General features: G+C 43.8%; 1 protein-coding gene across 2 annotated transcripts; it reads left to right on the forward strand.

Moving 5' to 3' along the window:
• On the forward strand, window positions 1–13875 carry acsl3b (acyl-CoA synthetase long chain family member 3b). Of its 2 annotated transcripts, none has more exons than XM_030403585.1 (15): window positions 1–243; window positions 3484–3961; window positions 5272–5449; window positions 5540–5649; window positions 5843–5981; window positions 6771–6918; window positions 7073–7196; window positions 8121–8192; window positions 8329–8468; window positions 8846–9018; window positions 9170–9244; window positions 9324–9515; window positions 10226–10340; window positions 10438–10595; window positions 10928–13875. In XM_030403585.1, the coding sequence occupies exons 2-15, from the start codon at window positions 3611–3613 to the stop codon at window positions 11083–11085; spliced, it is 2133 nt and encodes a 710-aa protein (XP_030259445.1). In that variant the 5' UTR covers window positions 1–243; window positions 3484–3610; the 3' UTR covers window positions 11086–13875. The 2 variants fall into 2 exon arrangements, with proteins under 2 accessions (XP_030259445.1, XP_030259444.1); XM_030403584.1 differs by having other exon boundaries at window positions 2–243; window positions 6768–6918.
• The last annotated feature ends 787 nt before the right edge of the window (window positions 13876–14662 follow it).

Raw genomic sequence — 14662 nt, forward strand, 5'->3', positions numbered from 1 at the left:
AGTGTCGTGACGTCACGCTACAGCTTCCGGGCTGGCAGAACTGTCCCGGCAATGCTCAGATTTACAATTACAACGTCAGTCAATTTTAGATTTGTTTTGTGATGTGCTAGCAGTTTGAGTTCATACCAAAACGCGCCGTGCTGACAGACAATGTTTGATATGATGTCGGAGCTGTGGACAGAAGGATAAATACCGTAGACTTCACCGCCGCGTAGTTTCAGGCGTAGCGGGTGAGAAAAAGAGGTGAGAATGTATTGCTGTGTGAATCGCTTTGCAGATGTTGATGAGAGGGGCTGATTGTTAGCTTACCGGCTTGGCTTAACCGCACATGGCCTTAAGTAGCCTCTTCCTGTGTGTACAATACAAGGCGTGTGCCGTGTTTGAATGACTACGTGCGTTTAGATGAATGCATGCACTGAATTTCACGCCACCACATCAGCAGCGGGCCAACAGCAGCTGCAGTGGTTAGCCGACGCGCTACATTGCTAGCTGTTAGCTTTGCTAGCTGCTAGCGCGTCTTTGAGCTGCCCGCTAGCTGCTAATCTTGATGCTGCTTCGCTAGCCCTTTTTTTTGATCGCTTCAGACGCGGACAAAGTGGGGTGAAAAATGTCCCGATAGTAGCTGAACACACAATGAAAACTATCTTAAGAATGTGTGCAGGCTATCATAACAAACAGTGTGTTACGATCTCAGCTGACGTTGATAGTGGTTATCTCGAAGGTGGGCACACAAATCAAAACATTATCGACGAGACAACGTATCTGGAGCAGCAGAGATAACGTTACATGTGAACACAGTCCAGCTAATGAGTTAAAGGAGAATTTGCAGCCCGAGGTTAGTATAAAAGATGACGCATTAGCAGATTCAGCGGTCTAAATGATAAGATGGAGAAAGTGCTTGAAAGATCAGATTCAGATCACTGAGGGGAAAGGTTGTAATTTAGCATCATCCTGCTGCCCTTGTGCCCACTCAGGTACAGGTAGTATGAATGAATGAAATACATTCAGTATCAGGTTTAGCAGGATGGGCTGAAAGCTGTTCTACTCACTGAAATAGTCTAAATCTAAGTTGTAATCTCTGTGTCATGTGCAGTTTGTGGGTGTATATTCCTGCCCATGAGTTATTCAGATAACTGAGTAAACTTGCATGTTGGAAGATATCGCTGCAGGTGTGCAGGTTGAACTGGTTCGAGAGCGCTCAATTTTTTTCAGCAAACTTGCATGCGGCTGCTTGTGTGTTTCATGCCAATTGCATTTTGTCGTCACATTTCTTGATGGAATTGCAACTACGAGTGGGTGTGCCTACCTCATTTAGGCAAAGGGTACACCACAGTTGTACCTGCATAACAAGTGTTAAACCGGAGCTGTCTGAGTTCTCACCCTGTTTGTTTGCACAGCCCAAACACAGCAGACTGGCGGTTGGTCGAGGTATGCGGGGTTGCTGCAAAACGGGTGCAACGTGTTCAACATTCACCAGTGAGGTTTAGAGCTGCAGCATTCAGACGATCAAGTCATTAGCTGCCAATCTTTTAAAAAGTTTGTTATTTTTTTAAACATAAATGCCAAACATTTGCTCCTTCAAGCTTCTTAATCACAGGGATTTGCTGCTTTTTATGTAAATCATGATGGTAGATGAAGCCTCTTTGGGTTTTGGACAAAAAAAGCAATCTGAAGAAGTCACTTTGAGCTCAAGGAAAGCATTTTTTTTAACACTATTAATCGCTAAATATAATGTTCAGTTAATTGATGATAAGAAATGACCATAACTTGCAGCCTTAGTAAGGTTTATTGAGTTTGCGCAGCATGTCTTTGAATGAATACATGAAGGGAAAGACAGCTGCTGTTTGGCTTGGAGCTGACTGACATATTTCCATTCTCATAAAACCCTTCACTAAATTTACAGACTAAAATCTAATTTGCCTTTTTTTTTTTACCCAGCAACAGTTTGATCACAAACATGAGCAGGTTCTACCAATGTACTCACTTTGAAGAGATTGTTCTAGTGCTGAGATTCACTGTCACTCAGACTAAATCAGGCAGTGCGGCAAAAAACGCCAGTCATCCCATTTATTTTGAGTGTGGGTAGAGTTTGTTTAGGCTGCAGCAGTTTCATTTCTAAAATGACTATAAATATAGCCTACTGATTTAATTCTTAGAATGGAAGTTTTTCATAATTTATTAAGTACTGGTTGACGTGACATGTTTTTGGAGACGGAGTGAAGGAGGTTTGCCAAATTGCTCTAAGTTCTATTGTGTTGCTTGGTGCCTCAATCAAAATCTTGCTGCTAGGAGACCTGCAGGGGAGGAGAAATACTCTGCAAACTTGTTGCAGATGGATAGAGCCTCTCTTTCCGACTGCAGACTTGTTGCTCCCAAGCTGGAAATAGAGAGCTATCCAGGTAGGGTTCGTGGAATCCAAACGACAATACCACTTGCGTGCTCCGACACCGCAGTACAACCCCACGCTAATCACTGCAACACCTAATTTGGTTCGAATGAGGCCTTAGCGGTCCTGTGGTTGTCATTTAGGTATCCAGCTGAAAACATTTGGTGCACTTCATTTTCTATAACAGCCTTTACTGGAGCACAAGACATGGTAACCAGTATTGGGTTGCGTACTGGACCCTTTACTGTCACCGATTACCCACAGGGTGTTTGCATACATCCAGCAGCAGCCCACCTCATTGGGTCAGTGTTAGATTTTTCCCAGTACTGTTGCATTGGCTGGCCATGTTCTGCTAACCTCCCATGTGACCTCGGGTCTTCTCCCTGCTGAGCTGCAGGATGAGTCAGTGCTGCTAGTTCTATCCTGCCCAGGCACCGTGGCTGCAGGTCTACACTGTAAATTACACTCTGGCCCTAAGGGTACACTAGAAATAGCTGAGCTCTCGGCACACGGTCAGAGTTGATCCAAAGGCGAGAGCAGTAATGAGAAGAGCACATGACATGACTTGACACAAACATTATCATAGAGAAGGTGTATAATTAAAAAAATAAATAATTGAGGCAGTGTTTCCTTGGCTTTAATGCAACAACTGCTTGGTGCATCAAAGTCGGTGTTCAGTTTTGTCTACAGGTCGCATATAAAAATAGCAGACTCCTGATCTGGATTCAAACTGCTTATTTTTTCTGACAAACAACAAAACTTACAATTAAATAAAAACAGAAGAAAAGACAGCGAATGAGAGACACTTCACATTCTGTTTATCACCTCCTCTTAATCATTTAATTTACAGTGTTACAACACGATGCTCTCTCTGTAAAGCTGGAATTGCTACTGCAGCAGGGCCCCCAGATCTGGTTAAATAAATAGTGCTGACTGAGAACCAGCCTAAGAATAAGCAGAGGTGTTCTTCAGGGAAGGATTTGTTTACCAGTAGCCAGTAGCTCACTTGAGCTGCCACTCGATATTACCAAATATGCTGATGCATCTTTTTCCCTGGCTGTACTTCTAAAATTTCATGTTGTGTCTCTGTGTTGCAGGTCCAGCTACACAAAGGAACCCTTCCCCTGCAACCTTCAGCCTCAGCAGGAGGTCAAATATACTTCAGGAGTGTAGAGTATCATCGCGTTTTTGATTTAATCCCCAGCTCTGACTTCATCCTCCAAGATGAAGTTGAAGGAGGATATGAACCCCCTGCTGCTGCAGGTCTTCCGCTCCGTTGTCTGGGTCTACTCTGTCATCACCTTCATACCGTGGTACTTCCTCTCTGGAGCAGGCAGCAACTTGGAACGGGCTCGTCGGATCAAGGCACGCTCAGTTAGCGGTCACCCAGCAGGTCCTTACAGGGCTGTCAACAATCAAGACAAGCTGGTGGCATGGCTGCACCCCGGGGTGGACACCCTGGACAAAATGTTTGAATACGCTGCGGGGAGATTTCCACAAAGAGACTGTCTGGGCACCAGAGAGGTGCTCAGTGAGGAGGATGAGCTCCAGCCTAACGGCAAGGTCTTCAAGAAGGTGAGAGACACTGACCTGTACCTCTTTCAGACACAGACGTTTCATTATTTTTTGTAATGGTTTGGTCTTGCTTTCTGGAGCAAATATAGAATCAGTGGGTGGTACAGCTCATCATATTTAAACCCAGAACTGTAGAAGCTGGAGGTGAATCTGTGGGTTTACAGGAAGTCTGCTTGTGCCTGTGAGGCTGACAGCACAGTCTACCACTGTGCATGGTCTGCCACTGTGCACAGTGTGACTGAGGAATGTGGGTGGAAGAGCAGAGGTGTCACTGGTCCTTTGTCTCACAGCTGAGAGTCTCCTCATTAAGACCTGCATAGTTGTAAAAGGCCTGCAGAGGGCGCTAGCTGACCGTGAATGAATGATGATGTTGCATGACAACATCAGACCCCTCTAATAATTTGCACCTAGCCTTTTTTTATATTCAAATCCCCTTATATTAAATCCCTCAACATGGGTATAGTTTGTAAAAGGTTGCTTAAATCATTCAAGCATCCTGTTTGAATTTACAGGGCTTGTACAGCAGCTGGAAATCCTCGAACATGCTTGACTGTTAATGTTTGAAGGTTTGAAAAGTCCTTACATTTTGAAGAAAGTGCTTGAAATTGTAAATGCAACACTTTCATAATAAATCGCTTCTTTGAGTGATTGTTTCATATTGGCTGAGGGTGCCAGGACCACAGACAGCTGACACATTTTGAAACATAAAACTGCAATTTCTCACATAATATTGTGTATGTGACATTGTTCGTAGCACAGCGTGGTTGTTACATTCCCAGAATTTTAAGCTTTGATATGATACTAGTTGAACAAATTATATTCAATACCCCTTTGGATATCATAGCAAGAAATGGCAATTTCAAAAAGGCAATAAATATATTGTAGGCACACAAAATAGGATGTTTTTTTCTTTTAAAAAAATGTGGTAAACAACCTGCTCACAGTGGTGTTACAGAAAAGGTCACCGAACACATACTGAGATGATGATATGTGCCATAATATTTATATCTTAGATTCCTATCGATAGTATTCTTTACATAGATTGTACCATTTTTAAACTCACAGTTTTAAAAAGGTATTGATACTTTCAACATCCTTTTTAGCAAAGTAACACATGCTTTAAGTGAAATAATCACTGAAGCTTGACATTGCACCTTGAAAATACTTGTAAGTGATTTGTTATAGACCAAAGCTGCTCCCGGATAGATGCACTGAAGCTACCCAGGCCTGTAGAATGTTTGCTTATGCATCGGCTTTTATGTTGTTTATATGTGAAAATAATATAATAAACCTTTACATGTTGTTTGTAGGTTATTCTAGGGAACTATAACTGGCTGTCCTACGAGGAAGCTTACCACGCATCCAAGTGTTTTGGCAGCGGTCTGGCAGCTCTCGGCCAGAAGCCTCAGTGTAACATCGCCATCTTCTGTGAGACCAGAGCCGAGTGGCTCGTTGCAGCACAAGCCTGCTTCATGTACAATTTTCCACGTAAGTGAGAGACAAATATATGATGTGTATTCGGACAATTTTTGAACCTGCAGTAAAACGCAACTGACTGATCTTGACTGACTTTGACAGTCGTGACTCTGTACGCCACTCTCGGACCCATGGCCATTGCCCACGGCCTGAACGAGACTGAGGTCACGCACATCATCACAAGCAAAGACCTGCTTCAAAGCCGTCTCAAGGTATCCGCTTTGTTGTCTCCATCATGTTAGCTGTGTTAAACAAGGCTCTGTCCTTTGATATGTCACTTAATTACAGGTTGTTTTATTGTCTGAATCATTAGGGTTTGATAAGAAGCTCATTTCTATTTGCATAATTACTTCTTCCGCTCACTCGCCCTTCTCCCTCCCTCCTTTGTTCAACTCTACATCCCAGGCAATTCTTTGTGACGTGCCGAGGCTGCAGTATGTGATTGTAGTGGACAGTAAACCGTCAAGCTGGCCAGACGTCCCCAGAGGCATCATGGTCTACAACATGGACGCTGTGAAGGAGATGGGATCCAAACCTGTAAATAGTGAGTATTTGCACAGCGTGATTAAAAAGGTTTCTAATTTTGTCGGGGGGGGGGATGGAAATACACTGATGGAGGCTTAATACAAAGCCGACACCCTGATGTGTGATTGGAGCGATGTGTCATGCATGACAGAGCCAGCAAGAGGTCAGATCAGACTCGCCAAGCTCCCAATGTCACCAGCTGAGTTTTCAGAGAAATGAGGAGAAGTTATGTTTGTGCTACAGTTTGAACATTGTCTATGCTTTTCCTCCTACAGTAGTTTACCAAGAAAACATGAATATGTGCAAAAATATTCTCGCTTCTGAAATAACTGTTGCCAAATTTCCTTCACAATCAACAAGAATTACAAAGAGGATTGCAATGATTTAAACCATGTGTGCATTAATTCACTGGAAGAGCAGATTGCCATTCTTTATAGGATCGGCAAAAGATGTACCAGCAAATGAAATTGGTTATTTGTTTAAGTCAAATATCAAGCAACTGAAATGGATGGTCTGCTTTTCTGTTTTATATCAATGGTAATTAAAAATTGAATATGTTTTTTTGGACATTTTATTGAATAAACAGTAAATTGAAATGATAAGATCAGCTGTTAGTTTCAGCCCTACCAAAAATGTTCCGACCCATTCAAAGCATATTTGAAAAGAATTCATTAATTCAGTGTTGCATTTTAAAAAAGCCGGCATCTGTTCCTCTTATAATCACAGCTGTTAATGTTTGTGTTTATATTGGTGTGGGATCCATTTCCTGTCAAACCATCAGCCCTCTGCTCCTCTGTCTCTGCAGTAGCAGTAAACCGCAGACAGCCACAGGCTTCTGACATCGCCGTCATCATGTACACCAGCGGCTCCACGGGCATCCCCAAGGGTGTCATGATCTCCCATGGCAACATCATGGCCGGGATCACTGGCATGGCTGAGAGAATTCCTAACCTCAAGTATGTCAATGTCGGGTTCACAGCTATTTCTATGACACCTCCTGTCTTCTTCGTCTCTCTGCATCCACAAAATATTACACCATCGCATCTCACCTCTCACAATGTTCCCTCTGTGTCCACTGTGGAAATTAACCTGTTATTTCTGTGCTGGCAGTGAAACGGACACCTACATAGGTTACCTGCCGCTGGCCCACGTTTTAGAGCTCAGCGCTGAGCTGGTGTGCATCTCACATGGCTGTCGCATTGGCTACTCATCCCCGCAGACACTAGCAGACCAGGTCAGTATATTAAAGCGCCCCCCTCCCCCCCCCCCCCCAAAAAAAAAACAATGAATAAGAAAAAAATATCAGCATTTTCAGTCATATATGGGCATGCATTCACATAATTTGGTTAATCAGATGTACGCCCCAACTAGCCGTCATCTGCCCTCAGACTAATTGATTCCAATATGGTGGCGACTTCTAGGTTAACTAGCAGGGTGGCTGTCTTCATTGCCACAGCTTTTCCTCCTTTCATGCACAGGCATATTCCTAATAATCACTCATTGTTAGTGGATGGATATCCTGCTGTAACTTGTGTTGCCTTTTGCAGACATTCTTAAAATATATCTAAAATGTGCACTACATTTGGATGGAAATCTTGCTATAGGTTTCTTTCTGGGAGGACAGTAGTTACATGTTTAACTAAGACTTAGGCTCTCTGTGTTTTCAGCTGAGTTAGAATTCATGATTGATTTTATCAGTCTTAGACTTCATAATGAAAACAATAAACTCTATTTATCGCATATCTCAAAATACAGCCCACTAAGTGCTCCGTAATAAAAACGGACCCGAATAAAACACAAAGCGAACAAAGCAAGTTAAAAGTAAAATCGGTAGCGTGATAGTGAAAGTTAAAGATCTCTTAAATAACTTGCAGCAGGGCCTCTTATTGCTTTGTAAGAAATCAATACAATATCTAAAAGCCAGGATGAGGTCCTGATGAGGTCAAAAATTCTGGCAGATTTTTAGACCAGTTATCAAAAATAAAATGGAACTTAGCAGATTGTTGTGCTTTTGGAAATATCATTTAGAGTCTCACTTGAATCCATTCAGATATAGCCACTTGCAAAGCTCTGCATGGCCCACCTACATGTGTGACTGCAGCCTTGGATCAATAGGTAACTGAGTGTTGACCAATTTTTGTTTGCTTCACTTTCACAGTCCACCAAGATAAAGAAGGGCAGTAAAGGTGATACCAGTGTGCTGAAACCTACTCTCATGGCTGCTGTGCCAGTAAGTGTTTTGAGCTCCACAGAAACCGATCAATCCAATTTTCTCAGTAACCCGGCCCTTTAGCTAACGTCATTGATCACACTACGGTCAGACACTCGGTCAGACATAACACGTTAACTGAGTGTCTTTCTCGCAGGAGATCATGGATCGAATCTATAAGAATGTGATGACCAAAGTGGAGGAGATGAGCAAATTCCAGAAGACGCTCTTTGTGCTGGCTTACAACTACAAGATGGAGCAGATCTCCAAAGGCTACAACACGCCTCTCTGTGACAGGTAATGCACATCATAATCTGTAGGAATGAGCTGAGTCATTAGCAAAACTCCTTCGGTTGACATTTGCCTCCCTTGTGATACTCAGGGCAAACATTAACCTCTGTTAGTACATGGCTAATCATAACCTAGTGCAAATGCTTGTTAACACAGAGTCTGAACAAAGGGTGGAGGAAATTATTCCCCAACATGTGAATCATTGCACGGCACTGATTTTAATATTGTGTTTTGCCAGGCTCGCTCTGTAGCAGAGTCAGTATCTGGAGGCTATGTAGATTTACTGCTCACTTTGTAAAGTCTAAATGGCTTTTTAAGTTTTTGTCTCTGATCTTCTCCCTGCTGTGTATATTTTCCTCCCTCCACCTCCTCCTCCCACTCAGTCTGGTGTTCAAACGGGTGCGTGCGCTCTTGGGAGGGAACACGCGGGTGCTACTTTCCGGCGGCGCTCCGCTCTCAGCTGCCACACAGCGGTTCATGAACATCTGCCTGTGCTGCCCTGTGGGGCAGGGCTACGGCCTGACGGAGACCTGTGGAGCTGGCACCATCAGTGAGAGTAAGAGAGTGGATTTCTTTCTTTTTAAAGGGAGGAAGGCGGGAGATGAGATGCAGTGGTTGTTTTTGGCTGCCCTTTGGGAAATTAAGAGAGGAGCAAATAGAAGTATTAAGCAAAGCTAATGCAGGATTTTATCTGGTGTTTCTCTCAGTGTGGGACTACAGCACAGGACGGGTTGGTGCTCCACTGGTGTGTTCTGAGATCACACTGAAGGACTGGGAGGAGGGTGAGTCAACAACCCAACTTTATGGAAGGCAAACAGACGCAATGATACTTTTGTTCTAATCAGGTTTGTGCTCCTGTAGGTGGTTACCACAGCACAGACAAGCCAAACCCACGGGGGGAGATTCTGATCGGCGGTCCCAACGTAACGATGGGTTACTTCAAGAGCGAAGGCAAAAACCGTGACGACTTTTTTGTGGATGAGAGAGGCCAGCGATGGTTCTGCACTGGAGACATTGGAGAGTTCCACTCTGACGGATGCCTCAAGATCATCGGTAAGAGATCCACGAACTTGTGTACACATTGTACACATTTCCGAAATTCAATCTCCAGGACAAACAAGAAGAGATTCCAGGCAAATATTATTTTTGATCATTGAGCTTTCAAGCTGTTACTGGAGACTGTTGGTGCCTTGCATCATCCAACCTAAAGCATCAGTATTTGGTGACCAGGGAATGAGACTCAGCAGAGTTGTAAGAGCAATAAGATTGTTGATTGTTCAGTAGCATTCTGTGTTTGTGTTCAATTCAGTCTTCTGACTTTACTCAGCACTCATCAGAGACTCTCATTATTTCCCACCAGTCTCAGCAGTCAACAAGGACGAAGATTAATTATGGTTCATTGTACAGCAGCTTGCTGCTACAGATGTATTGAGATGACAGAGTAAAGATAAATCCACTTTTTAATCCCAAAAGTTAGAAAAGAAAAATCTGAGTTCTCCTCCCGCCAATAAACGGCACCGGATCAGAGAAGAATCAGTGTTTATTCCTCCAGAAGCCTCGGCTCTGCCACCAGCTCTCTCCTACAGAGCTTGGCAGCAGCTGACAAGTGACTCTGTCCCTCTGTTCTGCCCAAAAATATATTCATCTATCAGTATGACCGAGGAATTTAAATATTTCAGACTTCAACAATGTTCACTGGTAAAGGAAACTCTGGTACGTGTGCTGCATCTATCAGGATTGTGACACATGTTCTCTTTCAACAGACCGCAAGAAGGACCTGGTGAAGTTGCAAGCAGGCGAGTACGTCTCTCTCGGAAAAGTGGAGGCTGTTCTGAAGAACTGCTCGCTCATAGACAACATCTGTGCCTACGCCAACAGGTAAACTGTTAAAGGATTTTCTGTAGTCATAGTTTGATTCCTCTCTCCCTAACTGTGAATGACTAAACACGCGGAGTCTCCTGTGCTCGTCTTTCAGCGACCAGTCATATGTGATCAGCTTTGTGGTGCCGAACCACAAGCAGCTGATGGCGGTGGCGGAGCAGATGCAGGTGAGGGGCACATGGGAGGAGATCTGCAACAACTCCCAGATGGAGAAAGAGGTCCTCCGCATCATTACTGAGGCTGCAATCTCAGGTAGGGGGAAAAGCCTTTCTGTATTCCTTTGAATTCATCCTGTTCATGCAGAAAATAAAGTGGGAGATGCTTCAAGTGGATTGGCTAAAAAACTTTACTAATAGACACCAGAGAGTTAAATGTTAATTTTGGTAATAGAATAACCCAAACACTCTGATCTGACAGGACACTAAATGTTTTCACCTATAGTGTTAAAACTGGTGGCACACACTGTCAAATTATCAGCTCAGACTTGGTGCGATGGCGTCCGCCTTGTGCCAGACTTGCGCTCGTGTTGCACTGTATCTGTCACACTGACTTGCGATTCTGCTCTCTCTCTCCCCTCCAACCAGCAAAACTGGAGCGATTCGAGATCCCCAAGAAGATCCGTCTGAGCGCCGAGCCCTGGACACCAGAGACCGGCTTGGTCACCGACGCCTTCAAACTGAAACGCAAGGAGCTCAAAACGCACTACCAGGAAGACATTGAGAGGATGTACGGTGGAAAATAACACATAGACACACTCCAAACAGCGCCGAAACACATCCACATATATACGTGCATACATACACTAGGAGCTCAGAAGCCACTACCAGGACTACTTGAAGAGGAGTTATAAGATACAGATAAACACACACAACACACAAAGCGTCTCATGCACCTCCTCCTCGGCTTCCCCGCGACCAGCTTCGATCAAAGGAGGGGGGAGAAAAAAACACTCTTGAATCCAGCTTAATGCTCTCCGTCAAGACCAAAAGGCAGCAGGTCCCCCTCACAGACAACCGAGCCGCTCCCCTTTGATGGATCAAGCCCTCCAGGTTGCCACAGCAACCGAGACGGCGCACGAAATCGGACGTCTGCACGACTAGAAGTGGGAATAAAAAACAAACGTCAGGCTAGATGTTTCTGGATCGATGTCAGCGCACCCTCTCTGTCGCTTCTCCTCCTCCTCCTCCTCCTCCTCCTCCTCCTCCTCCTCTTCCTCCCCCCCTGCTCTCTGGAGCCCTCCCACCACTTCAGCATGGTCGTGGACTGGTAGTGCAGATACCTGGCAGGGAAGTGGGGGTAGAATGATAGAGGGATCCCTCCTGGGCTTTAAGTAACATTCAGGTTGGAATCTATGCAGGGATCTCTTTAATGATTTTTTGTCTTCTTTTTTTTCTTCTTCTATATCTGTGTCGCTTTGTTTGCTCCATGTTTGGTTTGTTGGCTTTTAAACCCACTTGATGAGTGTGTCTTTTGTGTGTGTGGGGGGGTAATCGGTGTCGCAAAGCCGAGAGAGATTGTTGCGTTGTCGAAATTTCCTTTTTCTTACTGTTACTTTCTGGGTGCATTATCGTGTGAGGGTTTGTTTCTGAGGTTCTTTATCCTCCTGTTTTCTATTGCCAATTTGTTTACGCTACTTGTACTTTAACAAGCTTTGTTTACAAGCTTTTTTTTCTTCTTTTTTTTTTGTCTTTTTCTCCCCCCAATTTGTCCCAAAGTTTGTACGTTTTTGAGTGTGTTTACTTTTTACGGACTTGACTAGTAGAGGCGATCCAGTCTTCAGTCCCTTCTGCTCTCGGCGTCGGCAGCAGGGTCAAACACTAATTGTAAAAAAGGCATCCATTGGGAGATTTTTTTCCATCCTTGCTCTTTGCCCCCCCCAACTTATTCCATATGTCAGCAGCCTCCTGGATGCCTCCCAACCCGTGTCTTATTGGTTAACTTCTCGCTTCATTAACATACTGTAGCCCTGCCACGCATTCCTCCAGTCATGACCAACGCACCGTATGGATGTCTCCAAGGGAACTTAGCCTAGCGTAGAAATATAGTTAGCCTTTTCATTGGTTACTTTTTGACGCAACTGTACATGTTACTCTTTTTTCGCTGTTAGGTCTAGTTACTGTTACCTTTTTTTTTTTTTTACTTATTGAATATGAGATACAAAATGAATGTGCAATATTTATACACAAATTTTAAAACTCCACTTCGTAGGAAGGAAAAACGCGCGCACACAGCAGCCCCTCCAATAGTGTATGAATGTCGAGGCTTGTTTACTGTCCGCATCCAGCATAGGAATAAAAACAAGAGGATGGTAGAGAGACACTGACAGGAAGTGTTAGATGTAGCCCATTTTCAACGTGCTGTGCTAAACGATGTAAAGTTCTCTAATAGGTGAAAGAAAATCTAATATTTGGCATTATAGAATTTGCATTGCATGATGTGCAACTGTACCAAAGCACTTGAATATATATATTTGAGATAGAATCGCACTCCAAGTCGTACGACTGAAGAAATAAAAACTTCTTATTTAACAGTGAGAATATATCCGCATATTAAGTTCACCTGACCTCACAGAGGGCGGGTAACATTTCTGTATCTTCAAATTGGTTTATGTGTATGATACTTTATGTGCAGTGTGTATACAAGAAAAAAAAAGGGTCCACAGAGCTTCAGATTCTGTCAACTGCCATTTGTCTGAACTCATGCTGTATATTATGACCGAAGGCTTTCAGATGGGTGATCATTCTCTTGAGTGGCATCAGTACGAGGATCGCCCTTGTTTCAGTCTGTCTTTCTTCTCTTTATTAAACAGTGTTTGGTCAGTGATTCTCTGCAAGGGCGACATCTGTCCCACATCTGACCTCTTTGAATACATTCACTGAAGACATTTAGCATTAATTAAAGCTACAGGTACTCTAATACTTCTCTAATTATGTCTAGCTCAACGCAGAATGGTTATTTTTAGCACGTAAGAGTTTGACGATCATTCCTCCCGCCCTGTCTTTTTTTTTTTTTTCTATCGTGTCTCTCTCCTGACGTTAAGTAGCTTACTGTGCTGTTTGCTGCTTTCCCTCTGCCCGGCTAGAGGCAGTCAGTTGCCTTCTGACACACATGAGCTGTCTTAAGAATGTGAAGCGCTTCCCCGCGTTTTGTTTGATAGCACACATGCCGTGTCCTACTACACCCATTTGTACGTCCGACGGCGAGGCGATTACAGCAGGTGGTGCCGAGATGAATTCCACCACTCCTGTTGTTCTTTTTCGCTTGCATTGTATATAAGTTGAGAAGGGGAAGGGGGGGTTCGATGATCAAAATTAATTCAAACTACCAATAATTGTACAGGTGTAAAGTCTCATGTTAACATATTTAATAATCTTTGTTACTGACCTGTTTTGGGGGGTCTCCTCCTCGTTTTTTGTGTGGTTAAGTTGCCCTGCAAGCCGGGCTGTTGCAAGTGTATCCTTCCTTTTTTATTTATTTGTGATTTGGCCTTGGAAACTATGTCATGAAATAAAAAAAAAAGTTTGTGTTGTAATTACTGCTGCTGCTGCTGCTTTGTGTCCAGGTGTTCAACACACAGTCGGTGAGTCACAGTGTGTGACTGATACGATCAGCAGCACTTTGATTAGAGTCATCCCGAAACCCAGAGTTTCTATGGCAACGAAGGCCAGTGTGGCTGTGGTTTGTGAAAGACAGTGCGGCGGGTCCTCGATACAAATGGAACATGCAGTTCTGGGAGTCAACCTTCTGTCAGGGCTAGTAAACAAAGGACGTTTTCTTTTTTTTTTCTATCAGAATATTTCAGAACGCGTTGAATCACAGTCCCTTGATTTATCACAGGAAGAAGCTCAGCTCGCTGCTGCTTCAACGTGCACCTGCTAACCTGCTGCCGTGTGCATCTGAATAAACCTGCAGGTCCAGCCTTTTTTAACACAGGGTCAACACTTAAGTCCATAATATTTATATATCCTAAAATCACATCGCCTCAGTGGGCTTTACAATTTGTACACTGTACTACATCCTTTAAGCCCTTGAGTCGAGTGAAAGGAAGAAATGGAAGAAACCTCAGGAAGAGCCACAGAGGAGGGATGCCTCTCTTAGGATAGAGAGACATGCAGTAGATGTTGTGTAACAGAACAGACCAATAAAATAACAGAGTACAGATGAATGATCTGATACAAGCAGATGATCTAAAATACATGTGAAGCATGTGGATCCCAGAAGACGACTGAGGAGGCCAACGCCATTGAGACCCTGAGCCACAGGACGTCCTCGCCACCATGGTGACCTGGAGGAGGACCGACCTATTAGATGTCCGGCAG

This window comes from Sparus aurata, chromosome 21 (assembly GCF_900880675.1).
Source record: "Sparus aurata chromosome 21, fSpaAur1.1, whole genome shotgun sequence".
NCBI lineage: Eukaryota > Metazoa > Chordata > Actinopteri > Spariformes > Sparidae > Sparus > Sparus aurata.